At 49.0% G+C, this 27,460-nt stretch overlaps 1 protein-coding gene across 1 annotated transcript; it reads left to right on the forward strand.

Moving 5' to 3' along the window:
• On the forward strand, nt 1-26,696 carry LOC119397695 (collagen alpha-1(I) chain). The gene is made up of 13 exons (XM_049416667.1): nt 1-31; nt 76-750; nt 4,292-4,645; nt 13,398-13,622; nt 14,481-14,660; nt 15,555-15,668; nt 15,807-15,917; nt 17,169-17,888; nt 21,191-21,399; nt 22,906-23,089; nt 24,101-24,196; nt 25,309-25,419; nt 26,530-26,696. The coding sequence occupies exons 1-13, from the start codon at nt 1-3 to the stop codon at nt 26,616-26,618; spliced, it is 3,099 nt and encodes a 1,032-aa protein (XP_049272624.1). The 3' UTR covers nt 26,619-26,696.
• The last annotated feature ends 764 nt before the right edge of the window (nt 26,697-27,460 follow it).

A 27,460-nucleotide genomic window follows, 5' to 3' on the forward strand; every position in this document is an offset into this window, starting at 1 on the left:
ATGGTCCATTCGGACCAAGTGGTCCTGGTGGGCCAAAAGGACCAAGTGGGCCATTTAGACCCAGTGGACCTGGAGGCCCGAGTGGACCTAGTGGACCAAGTGGTCCTGGTGGACTGAGTACACCACTGGGACCAGGTGTCCTTGGTGGACCTAAAGCACCAAGTGTCCCTGTTCCTTCCGGACCAAAAGGACCGACTGCTACATTTACTTTCGGTGCCAGATTGCCTGCTGGACCTGGTGGCCCAAGTGGACTTAGCGGACCAGGCGCACCAAGAGGAACCAGCAGACCAATTGCGCCATCTGGCCTAGGAGGTCCAAAGGGGCCTAGTGGGCCTGCGGGACCAACTGCACCAGGTGGTTTTATATTTGGTGGGCCAAGTACACCAGGGCTTCCAAAGGTACCCAGCTTACCACTGCCGAGTGCACCAAAAGGACCCTCTGGTCCATCAGGACCTACAGGCCCTAGTGGACCGAGGGTTCCCAGTGGATCCAGGCCATCAACGAGGAGACCACCCAGCTACCTCCCCCCTGCAGGAGCTGTTCCAGGTGCACCGAGTACTTTGAATGTGCCTCGAGGTCCGACACTTCCTGGTGCTACAGGTGTTACTGGCGCACCAAGGTTACCTATCGCCACAGGTGTAACCAGCGCTCCACGACTTCCAGGTGTACCTAAAGGTCCAGTGTCTGCTGTGCTGCGAGGTCCAAGTGGCGCTACTGTTATAAGTGGACTTCCTGTTCCGAAGACACCAGGTAAGTACACTCGCACACCTATAAATATATGTATATCGGCACCAGCTTTATGCAGTATAATGTAAAATCATGATTTAAATAACCTGCTGCAAATACAGCATTATTTCTGCAGCGAAATCATGAATCACCGTCCTTTTGTTTATTTTGTATAGCGCGCCTGCTCTTCTCTCCGCTAGTAGACCCTATTCTCTCTTTCGTCCTCGTTTGACCTATCGGTCACGCCGACAAAGGCGATGCCGCTCAACGCAAGAACGGACGCCTAAGAGCTGCACTGTAAATTTGAGGTGACAGTGAACCAGAAATGAAGTTGACGAGTACTGCTGACTGGGCAAATATGGTGCGCCAACTCGCCCCTCGCCCAATCAGCAGTACTTGCTTGTGTAAAGAAGTGGGGGGCATCGTCTCTCGGAGGGGGAGGAATGAAAGGCAGGGAGGTCAACCAGACGCGCGTCCGATTTGCTACCCTAACCTGGGGGAAGGGATAAAAAAAAGAGGGAAGAAAGCACTGTCAGTGTAGAAGTGCGCCTGTCCATTGCACGCCTACATGCGGTCGCTTAAACCGGTCGATTTTTAAAACAGTAGCAATCCTCTCTGGGTGTGCGTACATATATGCGGGCTTCTTGCGCTGTGAATGGAACTCACCAAGATATGCGATTTCTAACACCACTCAAAACTGCAACAGCAGTAGCTGTTATAAGTTTCAGGTTTATGTATTATAAATTTCAAATATGTTTTATTGTGAGAAGCACTGAAGATAGCTTTAGCGGCATAATATCTCGAAGATGAAATGAATTCTATTTGTAGACAACCGCGAACACAGCCAAAACTACACTGATTGATTCTCGAATGAAGTTTTATGGAAAGTAGTTACGATCCCAATTAGCAAGTTTATTACGAGTGTAACAGTGTTAATGGTAAAATTCCTATCAAACTTGCATTTTACCCAGAAATGATTACTTGGTGGATGTTGCCAGGAACAGAAAGGATAATTCTGATAGCCGCATCATAACTGCAGTCCCAGTCTCAGTCATCTGTCGTTGGGCCCATGGTATGTCATCAGTGAATGTGGTCGCCCACTACTGCTGCTCATTGTTAATGCGCAAGCGCTCCTTGGGGATTATCGAGGGAAAATCGCAGCAAAAACCGTGTCTACAACGCGAAAAAGCGTGATTGCTTGTATGACAGGAATACATAGAGTTCCATAGAAAATGCATGAGGAAGCCATGCATTTTCGATAGCTTTACAGATTTTTATTATGTTGGGCCATATCACATTTATTCGTTTTAATAGTCCAAAATAAAATGCAATATCAAGAACAACTGCGGTGTGGTAGAGAAGCTGTTGCGACGGCACTGCAGCTCAGTTGTCGCGCAACCGCATACATGCAACATATCGTGCCATGTAAGTCGTCACCCACGTGGGGCGCTTCTTTGGACAGCGCGCCAATGCTTACAAATACTTCATTAATATAATAAATGCTGGGCTTAGATGTTCCAAAACCACGATTATGACGGACGCAGTAATGGAGTGCTCCGGAAGTTTTGACCATTTGGTGTTCTTTAACGTGCACCTAAACCTAAGTGCACGGTTCTCTAGCATTTTGTCTAGCAGGCCCCCGTACGGGAGCCGAAACGTCATAACTTAAAGTAAGCTAAATGAACATGAACATCTGGCGTGTTCACGCTCACTCCAGGTCCTTCCTGCCGTTGCGCCAGCGTTTGCCTCGCGCATATCACAGGACAGAGCTCGCGCAGGGCGCACTTGCTCCAGCTCTCGCCAGGTGTCGCGCGTCTCACCCTTCTTCCTCCCCTCCACCACATAAGAGCACGCGCCTACTTACGTCACCAGTTGCACTTCTGAGTGTGCCGTGGCACAGTGAACTAGAAGAGGAGTAGTGGGCTCACTGGCGTCGTATGCGTGACGCCGCCGATGTCTCCTTGGCCATTAAGGAATACACTAGGGCACACGAGAACGCCAACGGGCGAGTGCCACCACCAGACACCTAAGTATTAGGTTGCCTCCAGGTTTTTTAAAGACGATAGTCTTTCTTGGGGAACTTAAACGCAGAAATTTTGGTCTGTCTTTCTGTCTGTCTGTCTGTCTGTCTGTCTGTCTTTCTGTTTGTCGGCACGTCCCTCGATTCAGCCACTCGGCCAAAGTTGAACCACTTGCCCAAGGGCCAGCCGTCTTGAACTGGTACAGCTGTTCATACTTGTGAACGTTGTCGATCAAAAAGTAAATATCATGCATATCTGAGGTGCAACATCACTAGGTAAGTATTAGGTGGCGTGTTCCTTTAATAGAAAATGCATACATACGTAATTTTAAGGACCCTAGTTTCTTAAGCTGCGCTGAAAATGCATAAGAATGGAAGCTTGAGCGAGTTGGTATGCGTTCATCTTTGTTGAAACAGCGCTCACTAGACGACGACGAAGTAAAAGAAGGCACAGGACAGGCCTGTCCTGTGCCTTCTTTTACTTCGTCGTCGTCTAGTGAGCGCTGTTTCAACAAAGCTGAAAATGCGACTGCGCTGAAATTTGCCTTCCTCCGTGCCCTTCGCACGAGCTCATTGTTGTGTTTCGGTTTCGGTTCTGTATTGCACTGTACGAATGCCATGGGTTGGTGTTGAAAAACTTTAGTTTTGAGAAGGCCAAGAAGGTGAAAAAAAATATTTAAAAAATGAAAAAGCAGCGTTGTGGGCGGCCTTCAGACTGCCGGTTGTGGGCGCCGCTCTGGCGTTCCTGTTTTACTCAGGCGACGTGTAAATAAAAGAGTGTGTGGAGAGTACTCATTGAGTGCGGACGTTTCTCTGCTTCAGCGCTTCGCGCCAAACCGCGTTTTCGTGCTGGCTGGCGTCCCCGCCGGTCGCGTTGGTCACCGCCGGTCTTCGCCTGCTGCTGCGCCGGGACTACCAGCACGCAACACAGCACTCATGTTTCCCGACGTATTGCCAGATGGCGTCCATATCTCACACAGCGCCTCTTCTATCGTCTTTACACGACATTTGCAGCGAAGCACGCAGATACGCGGCCAATTTTTTACTTACATATTTTCTTGTGTGCCATGCACCTGATATCCTAGGAACGTCTTACAAGGCCGCTTACACAAAACCGTGGATTAATTTACTCTGCAGTGTAAACTATGTTACGTAATTACTTCCTGTATCGCTCTGTGCTGCTGCGTCTCCTTTGGAACCAGCTTGCATTTAATAAAAAATAGGACGTGCATGTTAACAAGAAAAACATAGAAGTAGATAGTTTAAAGAAGATGTGAAACAGAATTAGTATATACATATTTTGTAACATCGAGAAGAGCATGTATGTCTTTCATACTGAAACCATATTCTTTTTCAAGGACAAAACAAGATGATCCCTTTGCCTACGTTTCAATTCGGATCGTGCATAAAAACCAGCCCATTAACCTTGGAAATTGGGGACCTTGATAACCCGAAGCTATGTTTCAGAGCAAATTTGTTTCTTAGTAAAATTGCAGCTTCAACGAAAAAACAATGCACTGTTTCGTTCTCTTCTTCGTTGTGTAGGAGTAACATCTTTGACAATCTTCCCTGGAGCACCTGCGGTCACCACCTTTACTACTGGTGTATCAGGATTTATGCTCGGCGGGCCAGTTGGACCGACAACACCTGGAGGATTTTCATTTGCGTTCCCTGGGCTGCCGAAGGGACCGAGTGGACCGCGTGGCCCAAGTGGACCCGGAGGACCAAGCGGACCAGGAGGACCGACTGGACCACGGGGCCCAAGTGGACCCGGAGGACTAAGCGGACCAGGAGGACCGAGTGGACCACGGGGCCCAAGTGGACCCGGAGGACCAAGTGGACCAGGAGGACCGAGTGGACCGCGCGGCCCAAGTGGACCAGGAGGACCCAGTGGACCAGGTGAAACACTAAGACGAATTATAATAGCTCGATACCGCAAAACCACGTTTGTTAGAGGGACTACAAAGACGTACGTCAACACAACGCTTTGTAAACATCCTGAAACGTATGATCGCAGTTGTAGAGAAAGCTTTCCTGAACAACTTTCATTCTTAATTTCGTACAATTTCTGAACTATTTGGAGTGATGAAAAATCGCTGAACACAGAATGTCGCTGGAGCCAACGTTTCGACAAGTGGGCTTGTCTTCGTCAAGAACTGCCGCCGCGGTGGTTCAGTGGCTCAGCTGCACCACGGTCGCAGGCGCGAGCTCGATTTTGACCGTGCCGGCATTTCGATGGGGGCGAAGGGCTACAGGTCCGTATATTGTGTTATGTCAGTGCACGCTAAACAATACCACGTGGATCAAATTTTGGGAGCCCTCCACTGCGGTGTTCCTCATGATCATATCACGATTGTGGCACGTAAAAGCTGTGAAGTCATTATTGCTCGTCAAGGCAATTGCTGTTTTGACGAAGACAGGTTCTCTTGTTGAAACGTTGAATCCAGCGACATTCTCTTTTCGGCGATTTTTCTTCTCGTGAACCGCAGAAAACAAAATAAACTCGAAAAAAGGATAACATCCGCAGTGCCGACTTATACTTCAGGATTATGGTTTTGCGAACGAGAAGATGTACCCCTTTCTTGGAACTGGAACTGAACTTTCGAACTGAAATTTTCTTTCTTCCTCCGTCTTTAGTTTGCTGCTCTACTTCGCCAAAAGAAATAACAGCAACATTCTAAAAAAAATGGCCGCGTATCTGCGTGCTTCGCTGCCAATGTCGTCGAAAGCCGATAGCCGTACAACACGAGCCCTCCTCTTCTATGTTGAACCACCGCATCTGGCTCATAGCGTCGCATTTTAAGCGCAACCTAAGAAACAGTAGCATTTTCAGCGCAGCGTAAGAAACATTAGGTTCTTTAGAATTACTTATCTATGTATTTTCTAGTAAAGAAACTGTTACGTTGTGATGTTTCTCACAACGTGCAGGTTCTTATTTAATGGGTGTCTGATGCGTCTCCACAGACACCCACGAAAGGACGAGGCCGTTTGCACACAACATTTAATACACACACGGAAAACGATCAGACATCACACTGACAGAAGCCCAAAATAACAATATACAACAACTAAACCCAGACATAAGTCCTAAACTCTCAGTGAGCGACGAGGCGCAAACGCTGGTCTCACCAAGGTCCTGGATGGTGGACAAGCCTTCGAGTGGAGCGCGACGACCCCTGATCGAAACAGCCGTCCAAGGCTGCGGGTAGAAGAGGAGGCTCCGATGCCGTGGCCGCGTCCCGGCCGGACACCCACGCCAGAGCTCGCGCCCGAAGCCCGACAGCTCAGCGTGTCCACAGGCACAGGACGTCTCGCAGCAACAGCATGTCAAAGACGCGCCGCCATGGCCTGCTCGTACGTGGCAGGTCCCTCCGGCTCAACTGCTCACCAAGGCTCGGGTCCGGAACCCGACGGCCGAGAGCAGCGCCCGTCTTCCTCGCTGCTTCTGTCGTCTCCCTCCAACACTTCGCGCTTTCTTCCGCGCGCATGCCGTGGCCTTCTCCGATTGGTGCTTCCTTTTCTTCGTTATTTTATTTTTCCAGCGCTCGTGCAACTCTCTTCGTCTTTATCTTCTCTTTGATCTTGATGGCGCGCACTTTGAACACCCGCGCACGTCACTCATCACAGAAACACGCCACCTAATACTTATGTATTGATGTTGCGCCTCAGATATGTGTAGCGTTTGCTTTTTGATCGACAATGTTCGCATGTATGAACGGCCGTACCAGTTCAAGATGGCTGGGCGTTCCGCAAGTGGTTAAACATTCGCCGAGTGGCTGAATCGGGTGACAGACAAACAGAGAGACAGACAGATCAAAATTTCTGCGTTTAGGTTCCCCAAGAAAGACTATCGTCTTTAAAAAAATTACACCATCTCCCGCTAAAGGGGACCCTGAGGCGATGCGAAGCCGGAGCACTTGCACGATCGCGTTCCGTTGGCGTTCGCTGGGCATGCTATCGACCTCGCGTCGTGGAACGCGAAGAGGAACACTACGCGCGTCGTGTCTTCCCTCTAGCCTGGCCGTTAATTTCAAAGGGCGTGCGGGCAACAGAGAGGCAGCGTAGGAGAGGACAGAGAGGGGGAGGGGACGCGCATGCGCTAGCCCTCATCGCGGAGCTGCGCAGGAGAGAATTTCGGCATGTCGAGCCCGCATTTCAGAGGAGCCAACCGAGGCAAGCGCTGGACTGAACGCGCGCAGTGCTCTACTATTTGAAGTAAAGGAGACTAGAGGAGGAGAGTAGCGTATGCGCCGTGAGAGCAGAAGCGAGAACGCAGGAGAAGCGCAGTGACTATTCTGTGGTCCAGACCACAGAATAAAGTGCAGCTTTATTCTTTGGACCTGACCACAAAATAAAGCACAGCCTTATTTTGTGGAACACACAATAAATTTGCGCGCTGTGGGCTGTGCAGAGAGAGAGAGAGAAGGAATGTAGGAAAGGCAGGGAGGTTAACTAGACAATGCGTCCAGTTTGCTACCCTACACATTGGGAGGGGGAATAGAGGAGTAAAAGAGAGAGAGAAGGATAGACACATGTCACATCACACACACAGTGCCGAGTTTCACAGGCGGTCGCTCAATAAGGTTCTTTTCAAGCACAGAATGTTCTGTAGCCCAAGCAGCCCACCTCTCTTGACGACGGTTTCTGCGCACCAGACCACAGAATAGAGTCCCAATCTATTCTGTGGACCAGACCACAGGGTAAACTGCAGCTTTGTTCTGTGGACTAGACCACAAAATAAAGTGCAGCTTTATTTTGTGCACCACACCAAAGAGACTTGTGCTGTGGACCGTGCGCACCAGACATCGCTGTAGCCCAAACCGCCCACCTCTCTTGACGACAGGTTTCCCTCACAAACTGGTAGGGTTTATTCTGTGGTCTAATTCACAGAATAAGCACTGCGCCCTCCTCTCTTGACGACAGCTTCTCTCGCGAATCGCAATATTCGCTCGCAGCTTTGTGAATAAGTCCGGACCAAGGAGGCCATTTCCGGGCAGAGTACGCGAGATGGAAGGCGCTTATGCGTGAAAGGTTCGAAATACGAAGGCGAAGCCCACCTTTGGCATGCTTTCTGGTCTGACATTCCAAAGCAGGTAAACTGGTCGTGAATTGAAGCAGCAGAAAGAAGGCGTATAATAACAAATGACAGCGGTTCTTAAAATTTCTGGACCTGATCTATCGAGTGCGGAACACTTAAGTCACTTTCACCACAGTACATTTGTGTCATGCAAAAAGAAAATGTGCACTAAGATCTGCACGGGAGACTCAAATTTTGAGCGATCCCCCCGATTGTGCGAACACAGCCACAGATCTCCTTAAGAACAGCGTCAACGCCACCGTGAGAAGGGAATCATAACGACAAAGGGCGACACTACTAAAATACTCTGGCCCTGATCTCTCGCATCAGGACACACTTCAGTCACTTTCACTGCAGTGCACTAATGTCGTGCAAAAAAAAGTGCAGTGAGATTGGCAAGGGGCTACTTAGCTGTTTCCGTAAAGTTTTCAGACGTTGACGATCATACAAGTACTCGTAATTATACGGCGCGTGCAAGTGTATCTAATTAAGTGACAAAGTGTGCTGTGTCCAGTGACAACTAGTAGGTTCTCGCCAATCTTATTGCGCTTTTTTTTTTGCTTGACACAGGTGTACTGCGGCGAAAGTGGCTTAAGCGTTGCGTACTCGATGGATCAAGGCCAGAAAATTTTATATACGCTGTCATTTGTTATTATTGTTTTCTTTTCGCGGTGGTGTTAGCGTTCTTTTACGGGTGATTTATGGCCGCGACCATTCAGAAGGATTGTTCAAAATTCGAGTCTCCCGTGCAAATGTTAGCGCACTTTTTCATATGACACAGACGTACTGTGGTGAAAGTGACTTTAGTGTTCCGCACGCGATAGATCAGGTTCACGAAATTTTAGAACCGCTGTCATTTTTTATCATTATACGCCTTCGTTCTGCTGCTTTCATTCACACTAACAAGTTTATTTGCGGCTGATATCAATACTGGCATATGTCAAAACATTAGAATTTTTCCCGCATACGCGTCTTCCAGCGATTCACAAAACGGCGAGCACATGTTGAGATTCGCGAGAGAAACTGTCGTCAAGGGAGTTCGAGCGTTGACGAATCGAAGTTTTCATGGGGTGGGTTCAGTTCCTTCTGAGGGCATTAACAGTGCCTGTTCTGTGGACCAGACCACGGAATGAACCCTCGCAATTTGTGACAGAAAACCGTCGTCAAGAGAGGTGGGCTGCTTGAGCCACAGTACATTCTGCACAGCCCACAGCGCACAAGTTTACTGTGTGGTCCACAAAATAAGGCTGCGCTTTATTTTGTGCTCTGGTCCACAGAACAAAGCTGCACTCTATTCTGTGGTCTGGACCAAAGAATAGTCACTGCGCAGGAGAAGCGCAAGTAGGTGCTGGCAGAGAAGAGGAGAGAGTAACGCGCAGCTGTTGGAGAGAGGGAAGGAGGAGAGTCGCGCATGCGTAGTGTGAGTGCGCACATCAACGCTGCGTGCGGATTACCACGCCGCCTTACATACCCCCGAGCAAGAGATACTTCGCATCTAAAATCGCCCTTCTAAAACACAAATACGCCACACTCCATGACTGCGAACACTGGCTTTCACAATGCTAGCCGTAATAAACAGTGCAAACGTAAGTGAGCAAACGCATCGCATTGTCATCTCGCCCCTCTGAGCTACCGTGCCCTCCAACATTAGGAGAGCGTAGATGGCGCAATAGGCGAGTTGAGCATTTCAGCCCACCATAGAGAGAGAGGCAAACGAAAAGTAGGGAGGTTAACCAGGTTGCACCCGGTTTGCTACCCTACATGGGGGAAGAGGAGAAAAAGAATAGAGAAGGCAAGGAAGAAAGAGTGGACCAGTGATACGCGCACACACAATTTCAGAGTTCCCAGGTTCTCACAATAATACCTAGAGGGAAATGTGGCACCACCATCTGCGCAAGTTTTTTAAGGGGCGCTGGGCTGTCATGGGAATTATGTATGTCTGCGGAAATAAAGCTTTTCTAAACAAAAACCTTCATAAACGGATCTCATTCACCTATGTATCAATTTAAAGTAAATATTTACTGACTTTCAGGGTATCAGTAAACGGCTAAAGAAAGAAACAGAGGAATAGCTGTCGCCGAGTGAATGCTGACCTTTTCGTCTGCCTTCCAATTTTAGCGGCCGGTCGCTACAATTGACGTTTTGCAAAATTGTACATCGAAGCTAAATTCCTCAAAGTTAAACAAAATCCGTTTCTGTGTAACGCGAAGAAAAAAATAGCTCATTAGGGATTGCTTCAATACAAAATTATGCATTGTGACGCAAAGAATGCATCTAGCCAGGTTAGTCTTCGAGGTGTCGCGGCTCTTCGTGAATGATGCCAATCCGAATCCGACACATCCCAGCATTCCCATACACACAACAGCGTCGCATCGCCAGTTTTCCCTCTGTAACTGCAAGAAATGCTATGCAGCCCACCCTCGCCTTTTGTGACCGTTTTCCATAAGAACGGCATCATGTTTCCGCTTCGCTTACCAGAAGAGGAGACGCACCGTTTAGCCTCGTTCGCCATACACAACCTATATTGCACACTTGTCTCCTCTGTAATATCTATTTTATTTTGAGACATTTGTCTCCAATGAGTATCCATTTTTATTGGGTGCAGAGTTACAGATTTTTCAACTTTTTATTCGAATTTCTTTAACATTACCCCTTCTCGCCAATTGCTGTACAGACTCTGGGCCCTAGGCTGGAATTCGCCTTATAGCATGGCAGCTTTTCTGGTTAATTTCACGGAATTTCGTTCACGCGTCTGTAGTGGTTGCTTAAGAAGAGCATTCCTCTATTTTGCGTGTATGTGTATACAAGATTAGTATGACTCTGTCGGAAGGTAGCACTTATCATCAATATTAATAGACAATACTTGTTGCTTCCGGAGCGTGGTGAACCCGCGAATTCGCACTGACATCGATTTCCAGAGGCGATCTTATTCCTTATTCAGATTGCGCTCAGCTTCTAATGATGCGTTTGTAACAATTTTCATTTACGAGGTCTTTAACTCTTTGCCAACATTAAAAGCGTTAGTGGGGATAATAATGCATGAGGTAGTCATCACATCAGTGAGGCTGGTGTTTTATCTCTCTTAACCAATCTGAAAATGTCATCAAATGCCGATCATCTAGGTTTCAATAATATTTTTTAACACATCGCATAGTATTCGTTCTGCTTTAACCGCCTATTTTCTCAGTCACTGTCAACCGGTCGCATTCCTAGTGAATGGCACATAGCCAAAGTAATGCGCATTCTAAAATGTGGTGGTCGTCCTTTGACGCTAAATTATCATCTCATCTCATTAAGCAGCACTATTTGTAAACTACTTCAGCGGATAATCCACGCTCAAGTGATCAACAAGTCGTGAACTAACAGCATAATATTCTTTTCAAGCATCAGCACGGTTTTCGCGATGAGCAAGCGGTTGTAGTTGTCGAGCCGCGTCCCTTCTAGAGAGCGGTATGGGCATCCGCAGGTCTTTTTCGTGAGCTAATCGTGCAGCTTCATCGGCGCGTTCATTGCGGGCAACTCCGCAATGGCTCGGCAGCCACTGAAATATTATATCGTGTCCTTTCTCGAGTGCTTGGTGGTAGCCTTGCCTTACTTCATACACTAGCTGCTCGTGTAATCCATGCCGCAATGCAAACTGTATTAATGAGAACTGACAGACAATAATGCCAAACCATTATTGTCTGTTAGTTCTCATTAATAGTGTGTCTAACAAGGAAAACGAGCCCTTAAAAGTCTTCTTCTTTCCTTCAAAGCAAATTGTAGTGTTTTTAAGGCTGACCTCGAGACGCAAAAGATCTTTCTCTTGTTCTTGCTTCTCTGTCTTATCTATTATTCTCCTTTTCCCCCACCCCACGTGTAGGGTAGCCAACCGAACCAAGCTTGGTTAACCTCCCTGCCTTTCTCCTTCGTTTCTCTCTCTCTCTTTTGATAATTTAACGTTCACCCTGATATAATTGAATAGATCACCGACTTACTCTCAACTAGAACTCACTTTACATCAGCTGACACCTCTGACTTGTGTTACGCTAATTCTTCACGTGGAGCTCCGCAAGTAAGTCTACTTGGATCTCTACTTTTTGTAATCTATATTAATGATCCACCCAGCTGTCGTTGAAAATAACTGTTTGCAGACGATTGTGTGCTTTACCTAGGCACTACATCTTTACTTTCCTATCTTCTTTCCTCTTTCTCTCCTCCTATCTTCATTTCCTATGTCTGCACGTTAAAGAACACCAGATGGTCGAAATTTCCGGAGCCCTCCACTACGGCGTCTCTCATAATCATATCGTGGTTTTGGGACGTTAAACCCCAGAAAAAAAAAAAAAACATTTCCTATGTCTCTTCCCTCCTCCCGAAAGAGTGGGCAGGCGTTGTGTCCCTCTAGGTGGCAGTTGCCAGCTTGCTGTCTGCCTCTTTTCTATGTGTCCTTGTGTATCTGTGTATGCAAATAAAATAAATAAATAAAACACTGATAGCCAATTACTTCAGGCTGACATTGAAACGATATGCACATGGTGTTCCGACTGATTGATGCCACTAAACATTTCTAAAACTGAGCACATGTCCTTGATCCATACGCAACGAATTCCAACCACATACTCCCTTATAAGTGCGCTGTCGAACTTCCATTCTCTTCCAAATACCTTGCATCCATGTTCAATCAAACTCATCGAGTAATAATCATATTAATCTTACCCTGGCCTCCGCTAACCCTGCTCTCGAACTTGTTAAACGTAAATTTAAGAAAGCGCCAATGCATATTAAAGGAACTAGCGTACGCCACATTAATTCGTCCCAGACTAGAATACGCGTCTGTTATTGGGGATTCCGAACAAACTTACGTAATCAGTAACATCGAAGCCTTGCGAAACCGTTTTGCGCGATTCATTTTACTCACATTATTCACGTCACACCAGCGTCACGTCGTTAAAGAATAAAGCTGACTTAGACGACCTAGCGCTTGGCCGTAACATTTCCCGCCTATCGCTTATCTATAAGCTTTATAATCATCCTTCACTTGATGATCTTTTTTTCAGCCACCACCGGTGATGTTTCCTCGTCGTGACCATCTGTATAAACTCAAATGCATAAACTTCACATTTGCCAATTATTCATTTTTTTCTTCTTACCACGCACAACTGATTGGAACACCTAATCATCACACATTCCCACTGAATCCAACCTAACCAACTTTCAAGATTTAATTTACTTACGACCATCTAATCTTAATACTACCTTTCAGACTTTGCAGTGATACTGCGGTGATTTTCTTCCCTTTCTTTCTTACACCTTCATTGCACCCATAGTATTGTTCTTTATCAATTTCTTTTGTACATTTTCTATGCTTAACATCCTGTTGTATATTAATTTATGACCAGTAATCATTGACCAGTCCTGATGTGCCACCACACCCATGTAATATGCTCGAAATGAGGGCCTTTGTGAGCATAGTATAATAATAATAAAAACTAAAGTTCCATCCTTCACTTTTTCAATTATCATGTCTATCATATTTATGGAAGACCACAGCACAAATCACATTTCCCTCACTGTATATAACCTTATTTCTAGGAGGACCGAAAGGGCCATTCGGGCCTAGTGGACCAAGAGGACCAAGTGGGCCGTCTGGACCAAGCGGGCCATATCCTAGTGGACCCGCAGGACCAAGTGGGCCTTTCCCTTCGGGGCCTTCCGGACCAAGAGGACCCAGTGGACCTAGTGGGCCTGGTGGACCAAGGGGACCTGGAGGACCTGGTGGTCCTAGTGGACCAAGAGGACCAAGCGGGCCAGGTGGGCCTGGAGGACCGAGAGCGCCAAGTGGGCCATCTGGAACAAGTGGACCATATCCCAGTGGACCTTCAGGACCAAGTGGGCCATTCCCATCGGCGCCTTCTGGACTAAGAGGACCAAGTGGACCAAGAAGACCAAGCGGCCCAAGTGGTCTTGGTAGTCCAAGTGGGCTTGGAGGACCAAGAGGGCCGAGTGGGCCGTCTGGACCAAGTGCACCATATCCAAGTGGACCCGCAGGACCAAGTGGCCCATTCCCATCTGGGCCTTCTGGACCAGGAGGACCTAGTGGTCCTAGAGGACCCAGTGGACCTAGCGGTCCTGGCGGACCAAGAGGACCTGGAGGACCACGTGGTCCTAGTGGACCAACCGGTCCAGGAGGGCCTGGAGGACCAAGAGGGCCAAGTGGGCCATCAGGACCAACTGGACCAAGTGGACCATATCCCAGCGGACCTGCAGGGCCAAGTGGGCCATTCCCATTCGGGCCGTCTGGACCAGGAGGACCTAGTGGTCCTAGAGGACCCAGTGGACCAAGCGCGCTTGGCGGACCAAGGGGACCTGGTGGTCCTAATGGACCTAGAGGACCAAGTGGGCCAGGTGGGCTTGGAGGACTAAGAGGGCCAAGTGGGCCATCAGGACCAAGTGGACCATATCCCAGTGGACCTGCAGGACCAAGTGGGCCATTCCCGTCGGGGCCTTCTGGACTGCGAGGACCAAGTGCGCCAGGAGGACCGAGTGGACCTGGTGGACTTGGAGCACTAAAAGGACCGAGTGGACCTGGAGGTCCAAGGGGACCAGGAGCACCAGGTGGCCCTAGTGGACCAAGAGGACCAAGTGGGCCAGGTGGGCTTGGAGGACCGAGAGGACCGAGTGGGTCGTCAGGACCAAGTGGACCATATCCCAGTGGCCCCGCAGGACCAAGTGGGCCATTCCCATCGGGGCCATCAGGACCAGGAGGACCTAGTGGTCCGAGAGGACCCAGTGGACCTAGCGGGCCTAGCGGACAAAGGGGACCTGGAGGACCACGTGGTCCTAGTGGACCAACCGGTCCAGGAGTGCCTGGAGGACCAAGAGGGCCAAGTGGGCCATCAGGACCAAGTGGGCCATATCCAAGTGGTCCCGCGGGACCAAGTGGGCCATTCCCATTCGGGCCTTCTGGACCAGGAGGACTCAGTGGTCCTAGAGGACCCAGCGGACCCAGTGGGCTTGGTGGACCAAGGGGACCTGGTGGTCCTAGTGGGCCTAGAGGACCAAGTGGTCCAGGTGGGCTTGGAGGACCAAGAGGGCCAAGTGGGCCATCAGGACCAAGTGGACCATATCCCAGTGGACCTGCAGGACCAAGTGGGCCATACCCATCAGGGCCTTCTGGACAAAGAACACCTAGTGGTCCTAGAGGGCCCAGCGGACCTAGCGGGCCTGGCGGACCGAGCGGACCGGGAGGACCAGGTGGTCCTAGTGGACCAAGAGGACCAAGTGGGCCAGGTGGGCTTGGAGGACCAAGAGGGCCAAGTGGGCCATCAGGACCAAGTGGACCATATCCAAGTGGACCCGCGGGACCAAGTGGGCCATTCCCATTCGGGCCTTCTGGACCAGGAGGACCTAGTGGTCCTAGAGGACCCAGTGGACCTAGCGGGCTTGGCGGACCAAGGGGACCAGGGGGTCCTAGTGGACCTAGAGGACCAAGTGGGCCAGGTGGGCTCGGAGGACCAAGAGGGCCAAGTGGGCCATCAGGACCAAGTGGACCATATCCCAGTGGACCCGCAGGACCAAGTGGACCATTCCCATCAGGGCCTTCTGGACTAAGTGGACCTAGTGGTCCTAGAGGACTCGGTGGACCTAGCGGGCCTGGCGGACCAAGAGGACCAGGTGGTCCTAGTGGACCTAGAGGACCAAGTGGGCCAGGTGGGCTTGGAGGACCAAGAGGGCCAAGTGGGCCGTCAGGACCAAGTGGACCATATCCCAGTGGACCCGCAGGACCAAGTGGGCCATTCCCATTCGGGCCTTCTGGACCAGGAGGACCTAGTGGCCCTAGAGGACCCAGTGGACCTAGCGGGCCTGGCGGACCAAGGGGACCAAGTGGGCCAGGTGGGCTTGGAGGACCAAGAGGTCCAAGTGGGCCATCAGGACCAAGTGGACCATATCCCAGTGGACCTGCAGGACCAAGTGGGCCATTCCCATCAGGGCCTTCTGGACTAAGAGGACCTAGTGGTCCTAGAGGGCCCAGTGGACCTAGCGGGCCTGGCGGACCGAGCGGACCGGGAGGACCAGGTGGTCCTAGTGGACCAAGAGGACCAATTGGGCCAGGTGGGCTTGGAGGATCAAGAGGGCCAAGTGGGCCATCAGGACCAAGTGGACCATATCCAAGTGGGCCCGCGGGACCAAGTGGGCCATTCCCATTCGGGCCTTCTGGACCAGGAGGACCTAGTGGTCCTAGAGGACCCAGTGGACCTAGCGGGCTTGGCGGACCAAGGGGACCAGGTGGTCCTAGTGGACCTAGAGGACCAAGTGGGCCAGGTGGGCTTGGAGGACCAAGAGGGCCAAGTGGGCCATCAGGACCAAGTGGACCATATCCCAGTGGACCCGCGGGACCAAGTGGGCCATTCCCATTCGGGCCTTCTGGACCAGGAGGACCCAGTGGACCTAGCGGGCTTGGCGGACCAAGGGGACCAGGTGGTCCTAGTGGACCTAGAGGACAAAGTGGGCCAGATGGGCTTGGAGGACCAAGAGGGCCAAGTGGGCCATCAGGACCAAGTGGACCATATCCCAGTGGACCCGCAGGACCAAGTGGTCCATTCCCATCAGGGCCTTCTGGACTAAGTGGACCTAGTGGTCCTAGAGGACTCGGTGGACCTAGCGGGCCTGGCGGACCAAGCGGACCTGGAGGACCAGGTGGTCCTAGTGGACCTAGAGGACCAAGCGGACCAGGCGGGCTTGGAGGACCAAGAGGGCCAAGTGGACCATCAGGACCAAGAGGACCATATCCCAGCGGACCGGCAGGGCCAAGTGGGCCATTCCCATCGGGGCCTTCTGGACTAGGAGGACCAAGTGGGCCAAGAGGGCCCAGTGGACCTAGCGGGCTTGGCGGACCAAGAGGACCAGGTGGTCCTAGTGGACCTAGAGGACCAAGTGGGCCAGGTGGGCTTGGAGGACCAAGAGGGCCAAGTGGGCCATCAGGACCAAGTGGACCATATCCCAGTGGACCCGCAGGACCAAGTGGGCCATTCCCATTCGGGCCTTCTGGACCAGGAGGACCTAGTGGCCCTAGAGGACCCAGTGGACCTAGCGGGCCTGGCGGACCAAGGGGACCAAGTGGGCCAGGTGGGCTTGGAGGACCAAGAGGGCCAAGTGGGCCATCAGGACCAAGTGGACCATATCCCAGTGGACCTGCAGGACCAAGTGGGCCATTCCCATCAGGGCCTTCTGGACTAGGAGGACCAAGTGGTCCACGAGGACCCAGTGGACCTGGTGGACTTGGAGCACTAAGAGTACCAAGTGGACCTGGAGGTCCAAGTGGACCAAGAGGGCCTAGCGGACCAGGGGGCCCTGGAGGGCCAGGTGGTCCTAGTGGGCCATCTGGACCAAGTGGGCTATATCCCAGCGGACCCGCAGGGCCAAGTGGGCCATTCCCAGCTGGACCTTCTCGACTAGGAGGACCAAGTGGACCACGGGGACCCAGTGGACCAGGAGGACCAAGTAGCCCATTCAGACCCAGTGGTCCAAGTGGACCAAGTGTTCCTGGAGGAGCTGGTGGACCAAGAGGACCAAGTGGGCCATCAGGACTAGGAGGACCTAGAGGACCAGGTGGTCCATTCGGACCTGGTGGATCAAGTGGCCCTAGTGCACCACAAGGTCCTGCTGGTTCTAAGATACCATCTGTGCCTGGATCTGGACTGATAACCAGTGGCATTTTACCTGGTACCTCAGGAATAACAAGCGTTCAGTTTGGTGGAAGACTAGTCGGTGTTCCTAAGGTGACTGTAGGCCAGCCTCAGACGTCCATATTGCTTCAACCGGGAGGCCAAATCACATATGGAAAGACTGAAATTCATATTCAACCTCCTACCACATATGTTGTTCCTGGTCAACTCGTTACACACACAGTCGGGACAGTCAAGACGGGAGCAATTCCGTCAACAGTATACAGCATTTCTGGCACCGGGCTTCAACTACAGGGCAAGCCATTGGATTTCACACTTGTGCTGAAGGAGCTGAAGGCTACTCGCTATTTGTCCTGGCTCCAGAAAACCGGTGTTCTTCAGCTTATCAATGATGGAGGTATGATCCTGTTGTCATTATTTTAGGCTTCGAACAACTCATTTGAAAGCTTCTCATATTAGTAATTGCATTGTTTGTTTACATACATGTCTAGGTACATTACCCACTTATTATCAACCATCCTCACGTGTGTCTCTATATATTGCTTAATGTTGCAAATTGTATGCGTACCTCGTTCTCGCGCTCTGTTTGGCAATGTGTGCAATGGGGATTGTAAATAATTCACTACAAAGCCCTTGAGCTCATTTTACTATGTTGCTGCAATAATTATTTAAAACAGGTTATACGACAGCTGGTAACGTTTCTATGACAGCTGCTACATTCTTCTTCTTGCCTTCTTTACATGCCACACAAGCTAGTAGTGGCTTTGCCCAGCCAGGTATATAACATCAGGAAACTTAACTGGTGAGACGGTGTCACAACTCGCAGTTCGTCTCGACACATCTTGTGGTTACTATTCTTGTAAAGTATTGCCTTTGTGGCTTGATAGCAAGGAAACGTTCAACATATCTGCATTTCGAAGTCCCGCATGCTTCATACGAAGAATACGACCGTTTCCAGCGCGAGAAGACAAACTTTGGGGCAGAGAAGAAATGACAGAACAGTAAGGGCGGGGCCTGTCTTTTACTCTCCACCCACTTTTCTGAATTTTCTTCTCGCGCTGTTACTTGTGTGCGCGTATTACTTGTTCACTCTTTCCTCCTTGCTTCCTATATTCTTTTTCTCGCCTTCCCCCTCCCACCGTGTAGGGTAGCAAACCGGGTACAACCTGGCTAACCTCCCTGCCTTTCCTTTACCTCTCTCTCTTCGCGCTTGGAAATGCCGTGTTCGAAGTACCAACTAGCCCAACTTTCCACTTTAATACTGTTCATATGAAGACTCCGGAGTAGCCACTGGAGGGCTTTACCAACTATTGACGGGCTCTGCATGCCATGCACCTTTTCGTGAATGCACGGCCAAGCATAAGGGAAAGCGCGAAATCTGGACTTTCGAATTCGAATGCTAAACGCCGAGAGAGAGAGAGGAAGAGATGAAAAGCAAGAGGCAGGGAGGTTAACCTGGTGCGAGTGACCGGTTTGCTACCCTGCACAGGGGTGGGGATATAGGGGTCGGAAAGAGGACAGCGAGAGAGTGAGATAAAATAAAAACAAAACAAAAAATGCACCATGCACACACATGCAGGACGTCCTATCAGAGCCGTTCTGATAGACCGGTTGAACGCAGAAAGCGCATTAGCGCCTGCACAGCCTTCTTCTGTGATGTTAAGTCCTGTCGGTGGCGCAGGACTCTTTCTTCCGAAAGAGTTCGGTCGTCCAGTTTATCGAGCGCGTTGCAAAGCGACTGTCTCTGCGAACAGTACCGTGGACAGTCGCACAGAATATGCTGAATCATTTCATCACTTCCGCAGTGGTCACAAGCTGCGGTGTCGACCATGCTAAACGTCGAAGCATTCGAAGCATTTATGAGGTATTCGACTCGGTAGATACCAGCAGTCCTGTAGGCATTACGTCACTAAGGAGTACTTAAACATATATAAGTATCTTAGCTAACATCTACTAAGACTTCACAGCTACACTGCATCTCCACAAGAAGACCAATAAAATCACGATTGACAAAGGAGTCAGACAAGGAGATATTATCTCTCCAATGCTGTTCACTGCATGCTTGGAAGTATTCAAACGACTCGATTGTGATGAAACAGGAATACAGATTAACGGAGCAACTTAAAATTCGCACATGACATAGTGCTCTTCAACAATGATAGCGATGAATTACAAAACTTTAGACTTCAATCGAGAAAGAATTAAAGTAGGGCTAAAAGTGAATATGCTTAAGACGAAGGTAATGATTAATAACCGGGAAAAAAAAAGAAAACGAACTCGCGTTTGGCGACTAGCCCTTGGAGTCTGTCCAACAGTATGTGTAGTGAGAGAGAGAGAAAAGTTAAGCGAAAGGTAGGGAGGTTAACCAGAAGAAAGTTCTTCGGTTTGCTACCCTGCACTGGGGAAGGGGTAAGGGGGATAGAAAGGTAAGGAAGGAAAAGGAAAAGGGTTTAAAAATAAAGAAAAAAACGCACACACTCAAGCACGGGAGTGTCAGTCGTTTAGCGAGACCGGTTGAGCGCAGAAACTCCAACAGCGCCTTCGCCTCTTTCTGGTTGGAAGCTCTAACGTTTCGGCATATAACTGAGTGAATAGCTAACAGGGGAGCCTAATCACGAAAAAGAAATTCATCGAAAGATAAAGGTGGACTGAAGGCCATATGGCAGGCACTCCAAAACAATGACAGAAAATGTGCCGTTGTTCTTAACTATACAGTCACTGCATGCATGTAGGATAACAAAGAAAGCAGAGAAAAAGACACGGACCAGGCAGCGTGCAATGTAACGGAAAACAGCAGGCGTAACATTGAGAGATCGGAGGACGGCAGAATGAGTCAGGGAACACACTGGGCTAGCTGGCATTCTAGTCGATATTAAACGAAATAAGTGGACCTGGGCCGGCCATGTAACGCGTAGGGCAGGCAACCGGTCACACTTCTGACACAATGCCGCGCTCGCTACGAGTCAGATGCATGACACGCAGTAGCGTCGAATAACACAAACACTTTATGCACGTAACTGCCCGTGACCGACTGCTTCTTACACCGAACACAAAGGAACCAATTTGCCAATATGTCCGGCTCCCGCACACAGGGTTACTAGACGTCTCCGTCGGTTGAGTGACTGTGCCCTCTACAAGTTAGAGCAAAAGAATGGACACCAAGGGAAGGGAAAAGAAGCCGAGGACGGCTGAGGCCTTCGTCCTGCACTGGACATAAAAAATAGGCTCAGAATAATTGTGATGGTGATAATGTAAAATGGGCCCGCCAAGGTGGTCTAGAAGTTATGGTGGTTGGCTGCTGAACAAGCCGCGTTTCGATGGAGGCAGAGTTCTAGAGGCCTGTGTGCTCAGATTTAGCTGCGCGTTAAAGAACCCCAGGTGGTAGAAATTTCCAGTCTTTTATAATCATATCTTGGTCTTGGGACATGAAAACACAATAATTATTATTAGTGTAAAATGGCAGGCTTTATGACAAAGCACAAGATTATGTGCACATGAAGCACCTTAACGGGCTTTGTATACTCGTTTGATTTACTCTGCGATGAGTCATGAAACACCAAGAGACCGCTTTTATGTGGGGAAAACTAGCTTGATTCTTTCTGCAACGAAGTGTGCTGACAGTTGAATGCATGAATTTTCGTAGCTCATGTCAAGCAACCAGATTCTTCTTTACATGACCGAACTTTGTTACTTTCGCAGCTGCCTACACTATCTTCGTTCCAAGTGACGACGCCATCGCTCAGATTCGAGGACAGCTACTCTCGAAGCTAGAGGGAGACACTCAACTCCTTAAGCAGCTTGTCCTGTATCACATTGTTCCTGGCCAGGTCACCATCGACAACGATAGGACCTACCCCACGCTTGATGAAGGAAGTTTGCTGCGATTCAACAAGTACTTCAACGGAAGGGTAAGCTCGCTCTTGTGTGCATGTTAAAGCAGTGTAAAGATTTCCAACGCCCGCCGAGTTCTTGTCTTGGTTAGCTTTCCTGTAGCGCGAAAGCACGCATCTCATTGACCACTGATTAACAGACCAGTATGCCTTAAAACGTCAAGGCAATACAACGTAACTTCATTAAAGAGATTGTTTAGCAGAAAACGTGATCTTACGCTGGGAATGCATTTGGTGATTTTCATGGAAGACATGTAGCCGCCACGATAGCACAGTGGTGATGGCGCTCGGTTGCTGACCCGAACGGCGCGGTTTCGATCCCGGCCGCGGCGGTCGCATTTTCGACGGGGGGGGGGGGGGGGGGGGGGAATGCTAGAGGCCCATGTATTTGATTTCGGGGCACGTTAAAGAACCCCAGGTGGTCGAAATTTCTGCAGCCCTCCACTACGTCATGCCTTATATCATATAATGGTTCTGGCCCATAAACCTCTCAAATTATTATTGAAGGGTGACATGCAAGAGTGCTTAAGCAAAGAAAAGTGGGTCATATCTGCGCACGTGGTTTCTAGGATTGCAATAACTATCTTGTGAAACAGAGTTACAACTGCACGGAGGACGGAACACAAATAGAAAAAGTAGACAAGACGAGCTCAGAAGTAGACAAGTATTGTCTACTTATGATCTGCCCTCTGCGCAGTTTTACCTCAGTTTTAGTGTCTTACCAACTAGCCTCCCAAACGCACTTTACTAGTATTTAGTGACCACAAAGAGAGAACAGGGAGGTTAACCAGACCCACATCCCGTTTGCCACCCTGCACATAAGGGGGAGAGGGATGAAGTCAGCTGCGAACGTGCGACCACAAAAAAAAAAAAAGAGGTTCGCAGCTGACTCACGGTGAGCGTATATGGGTAAAGAAGCAATGCATATGGCGAGTCATATACGCGGATCATCGTGGATAGGTCCGTCCTGCATAAGAATAACGGAAGCTCGAAGACCGAGGAGATGGGAGGCGAGGAGCAAAGGGTGATTTCCCTTTCAGAGTCAGCCACTTATAAGAGAATTGCGCCATAGCCATAAATTATGGCACTCCCGTGTGTTTGCCTTTCTACTTATCTATTTGACTCTTTCTTACTTTTTCTGTGCCTCCTTACTCCTTTCCTAGTGAAGGGTAGCAAACCAGATATTTATCTTCCGGTTAACCTCCCGGCGCGTTCCATTTATCTCTGCCTCGTCATTTCTTAATACCAAAACTAATTTTTTTTTTCTTGAACACACTAACTAGAGGGCCAGTCCGGGAGCTATTACGGGCTGTTTAAGCACTGAATCGGATCGACTTGCACTGTGCAAAACCAGCCAGAACATGCAAAATTTTTGGAAATGTTTTTCGATATTGTATTATTTGCGTAAACATTACTACACCCTCCGTGTGCTGCCATGGATGTGTTTGCCTCACTGGTGTTTCACACAACGGGCAAAGCAGCAGTGATGACTGACCACGAGTGTCGTCACTCCTTCAAATGCAGGTTGTAACCGCCTCTGGTGGCGTCATCGGCCCGAAAAAGCAGCAGGGCAACTTCGTGTTCTACACCATCGACCGCGTTCTGCACCGGCCTGGAGGAAGCATTTTGGACGTCATTCACCAGTCCATCCTGCTCCCTAAGCTGGACGAAGCTATCAAGTTTGCCGGACTCGAGGAGTACCTCTCTGGTAAATGAGAACATTTGCTTTTCCGTGACATTGTAATTTGCTTTATGCCGGGATATCGAGCCACAAAAATTTCGCAGTTTTAAAAATGATAGCTATAGCATTGCTTTAGACAACGCAAAGTAGGGTTCGTAGTTTATATATCGCATGAGCATACGTTTATTATTTGACAAATGTGGTGGCACGCGCGCAAGATCAAGCGTAAGCAAACGTCACTTGATGACATTCTCTGTCACAACGCTTGCGTTATGAACTGCGCAGAGAGAAGCGACCGAACGTTGCAACAGGGTGGCAGCTTTGGCTGCTTGGTAATGCGACAAAGACGTTTTAGAGCTCAAAACGCTAAAGAAAGTTAAGATGACAGAGCGCGCACTCACAGTCAAGTTCTCAGTGTGCTCTCGGTTAACTTTAATTTGTTTCGGATCTTTGAGCGCCAAGAAGCTTTTCCTTGTCTGAATGATGCGTCACGATGCCTTTCTTTCCACGCCGTTTTTGAAACTTTGAAAAAATGCTATCTCTAACACTGAGTGCGTGGGAGGACGGAATTCCCTGACGGCATTTAACGGAATACGAGTTACTCTTAGTTACTCTTAGATACTTTCAATTATCTATTCATTACTCTGTTACTTCCCCTCAGTCCCTTCTTAGAATGTAGTGGCTTTGTGGTGGTATGACGCATGGAGCCACGAGACACGCCTGCTGCCTTTTTGCTCTGTTCGATGTTTTCCAACCACTCGTGTTAACAACGCCGATGGTATGTTTTGCGTTTGACGAGGCATCTAAGATTTTCGTCTATCGTGGCCCAAGCCCATTCGCTTGCGGATATGGCTCTCCTTGCGCTACCCAGTTAGCGCCAGGGATGCGATGAGGGCGCTGGTAGCGGGTTTTTTTTTTCTTTTCGCAGCGCCGCCAGGGCGGAGTCTGACGTCTACAAAGAGGACGCAATTAAACCAGAAAGCTTGCGTCTGTTCGGCATTTAATGCTGCTGTTGCTCTCCTTTTCTTCTTTCCGCAGGCGTCGGACCATACACGATTTTCGCTCCAAGTGACCAGGCCTTCAAGAACTCAGTCGGCATGGAAAACGTATTGCGCGACAGGGAAGCTCTCAAGGGTACGTATACGTGTATTCAACCTGCATCCCTATCGTCGTTGACGCTGCGACACGTGTCCCTGATTGTGGCGCTTTTTGACCAGAACTGGCCCTTTCACCGAATAACTCTGCACATCTTCCTGTGTCGTTGACTGCGTTGCATAGTAGCAATAATTAGCGGTAGCCTTAGACCAGTGGTTCTCAGCCATAGATGTTTCGGGGACCCCTTGTGGACCCGTGGAAGGTATGAGGGAACCCCTTGAAGTGAGAGAAAAGGGGGGGGGGGTCATATATTTACGCAACATGCAGCTAGAAAAACGTGAAGCAAATCTTTTTTGCGCTACTATTACACCATTATGAATAGAAAAACGTGCCTTCTGTTTATCCCTGGCGAAGAAGGGGCAAACTAAGGTGCCAATTCGACCTCGACAGCTTGGCAATAGTTTGTGTGGTCTGTAGCCACATCCAACCTGTTTGTAGCTATGTTTCCTCTTCGAATATGCAAGCTTGGAAAAGGCACGCTCGCGTGCATGTCATAGAAAAGTGCTACAAAAGCTTTACAGCCATCTTATAGACATAAGTCAGCTCCGCCGCAATGCAAAATTTATGCGGTGAAGCATACCAAAAATCAGAAGGGGCCGCTGTCGGGACATAGCGTGCCTCAAGAAAACGCGTTTTCGTTTTCGTTTTTTTCCGAGGATGGTTTTCGCGGACCCCCATAAAATGGCGTCCGCGGACCTTCATTTGATAACCACTGCCCTAACCATTCTCATCTCACGCACGCTGGCACTAGGTGAACCCGAAGCTATTTAGGTGCAGGTAGTATACGGCATTATCGGAAGTGGAATTCATAGAGATAATTTATGTAGGTGCCATAGGTGAAATTGCTCGTGCTTAAGCAATACATGAGAACGAATTGCGATGACTGCCTAATGCCTTGAACAAAGGGAATGGCCTGCACTGTTTCGAATTCGATATATACATGCCCGCCGTGGCATCTATTACATTTTCACAGAAAAATGCTTCAAATAAGCGTGACAGAAAGCCAACTGATTCGCAGACGCATATACATAGAATTGGCGAGTATTTAAAAAAGAAACGAAAATAATGTTTGCCATTGACTGACCTCGCAGCCCTGCTACTCCGCCACATTGTCCTGGGAACCGTGTACAGCGCCGGTGTGCAAGAGAACCAAGTCCTCAAGACGGTCGGCGGCCTCGAGCTCAGAATGAGCATCATCCCAGGTACCTTGTTTTTCTCCTCCATTTCTTTTCGCCACCGTAATCATCATCATCTAATTTACCCTTATGGGGCATTGCACAAGGGTCACAAGGGGTGGACGACGCAGCGAGCCACGGAAAGGAAAATGATATGTGTAACCTCACGAAGAGAGCAGAGTTGGTCAAACGGTTGTTAAAGACGTCTCAGTCGAAATCAAGAAGAAGGAATGGCCATGGGCAGGGCAAGATAACCGTTGGTCACTAAGAGCAAGAGACGGGATTCCAAGACAAGGCAAGCGCGCGTGGCAGGCGAGATTAAGAAGTCTGCGGAGATAACGGGGCTGCAGCGAGCACAGCTTGATGGACGAAACATGGCAGGGGCCCTGCAGTGGGCGTGGCCAGGATGATTATGATGATGATGGGGTAACCACGGGTTGAAAAGACGCATGAGTATAGTTGTTATCTGTGCTTGCTTGAGTTTTTCCTTTGGTCCACCTAGAACGAAATGGCTTAACTACAAAGCCGGCAAAGTGAGAAACCTATACGTAAACATTTTTAGAAGATACGAATGACCTATGAAGATGTTAACCTGAAAGTTAATTGACTGACATAAAGCCTGTCACGTCCTGAAGTAATTGTCTTATGCCATGACCGCGTTCTACTTAATTACTTGCGTTCTGTGCATTCGAAATATTCGTTTTCATACATCTGTGCTTGCTTACCTTATGCGCACTTCGTGCGTCATGTGCGTGCCTCGTTTTCCTTTCTCTCCTTTTTCATTACTCTGCTTCGTTGGCCAAGCGACAAAGAGTGCCACCTCGCCAACCCTTTTCATTAGCCGTTTCAATCAAATAAAGATGCACACCTGAAAGGGGGAAGTAGTTCATAGATTAGCATTTGTAGCCTCTAATCTGCCCTGCTGTTATGTTAGTGTTTTAAAGGTAGACCTCGAGATTCAGGATGCATATGTTTCTAAGCTTTATTTTAAACACTTCTGATTTCCCTTGATCACGAGTTATCCACTATATTCGGTACTGGTAATTTACTAGCACAAGTCAAGTATAAAAGGCGCTTACGATCGCCGCCTCTTTAGTCGATAATCGAAATCGCTTATTATCTCTTCTTCCTTTTCAGAGTGTATCACAGTGAACGGGGTCAACATCAACAACCCGGATAACGTCGCCTCCAACGGTGTTATCCACGTGATCGACCATTTCCTCTAGGCCCATCACTCCACACATGTTTCTCTGTAAAGCTTTCTCTCTCAACTCTGTTGTTATATTGTTAAATAAACTGCGTGTGTAAGCCACCTTTTGAAATCCCTTTCTCGGCCGTGTTTTATGCCAATGCCTGTGCATTGCCGCATAACACGGTGGCAGTCAAGCTGTGCGTGTATCCTCCTCGGACCCAACAAAATCACAGCAGCACGTGGCCCTTTAAAGTCGTTTTTCTTTCTTCTTAACTCTCAGTCAGTGTGTTTGAAATCTAAAAAAGTACTTGCTTGGTCACATTGCATGTGCTTAGCACCTTTGTAGTATATGCGTAAATACACCATTTCTGCTTCGTATAGGAATGACCGACAACGCTCTTTGTGACGTCTGTAGTATCGAGGAGACCTTGCCCCACATCTGTGAATGTCCTCGCTACGCTCCGCACAGACGAGCACTCACAATCGCTATTACTCGTCTTGACCACAGACTGATGTCGCTAACTACCTTCGAATCTCATCCTGAAAAGTCATCGAGAATTAAGGCAACGAAGGCATTGTTAAAACAATTAAAGACAATAGACTTGCACCCGAGCGGCGGTAGCCTTATAGTGATACCGCACGAGATTGCCGGAGTGTGATATTGCGCTCCCATTCTCGTTCTTTACTCCTCTAACTTGCCCATCCCTTACCCCTGTGCTGCAGGATAGCAGCACCGCGGTTATTCTAAACTGGATAACATCGACGCCGTTACTCTCTCTCTCTCCCGTTCTGCTTCCTTTCCTTGTGCAGTTGGTTCTCGGACAACATATTTTGTTTTCCTAAACATACAGATTCAAGGTATACCTTCTTTTTTCA

Source organism: Rhipicephalus sanguineus, chromosome 6 (genome assembly GCF_013339695.2).
Source record: "Rhipicephalus sanguineus isolate Rsan-2018 chromosome 6, BIME_Rsan_1.4, whole genome shotgun sequence".
Taxonomy (NCBI): domain Eukaryota; kingdom Metazoa; phylum Arthropoda; class Arachnida; order Ixodida; family Ixodidae; genus Rhipicephalus; species Rhipicephalus sanguineus.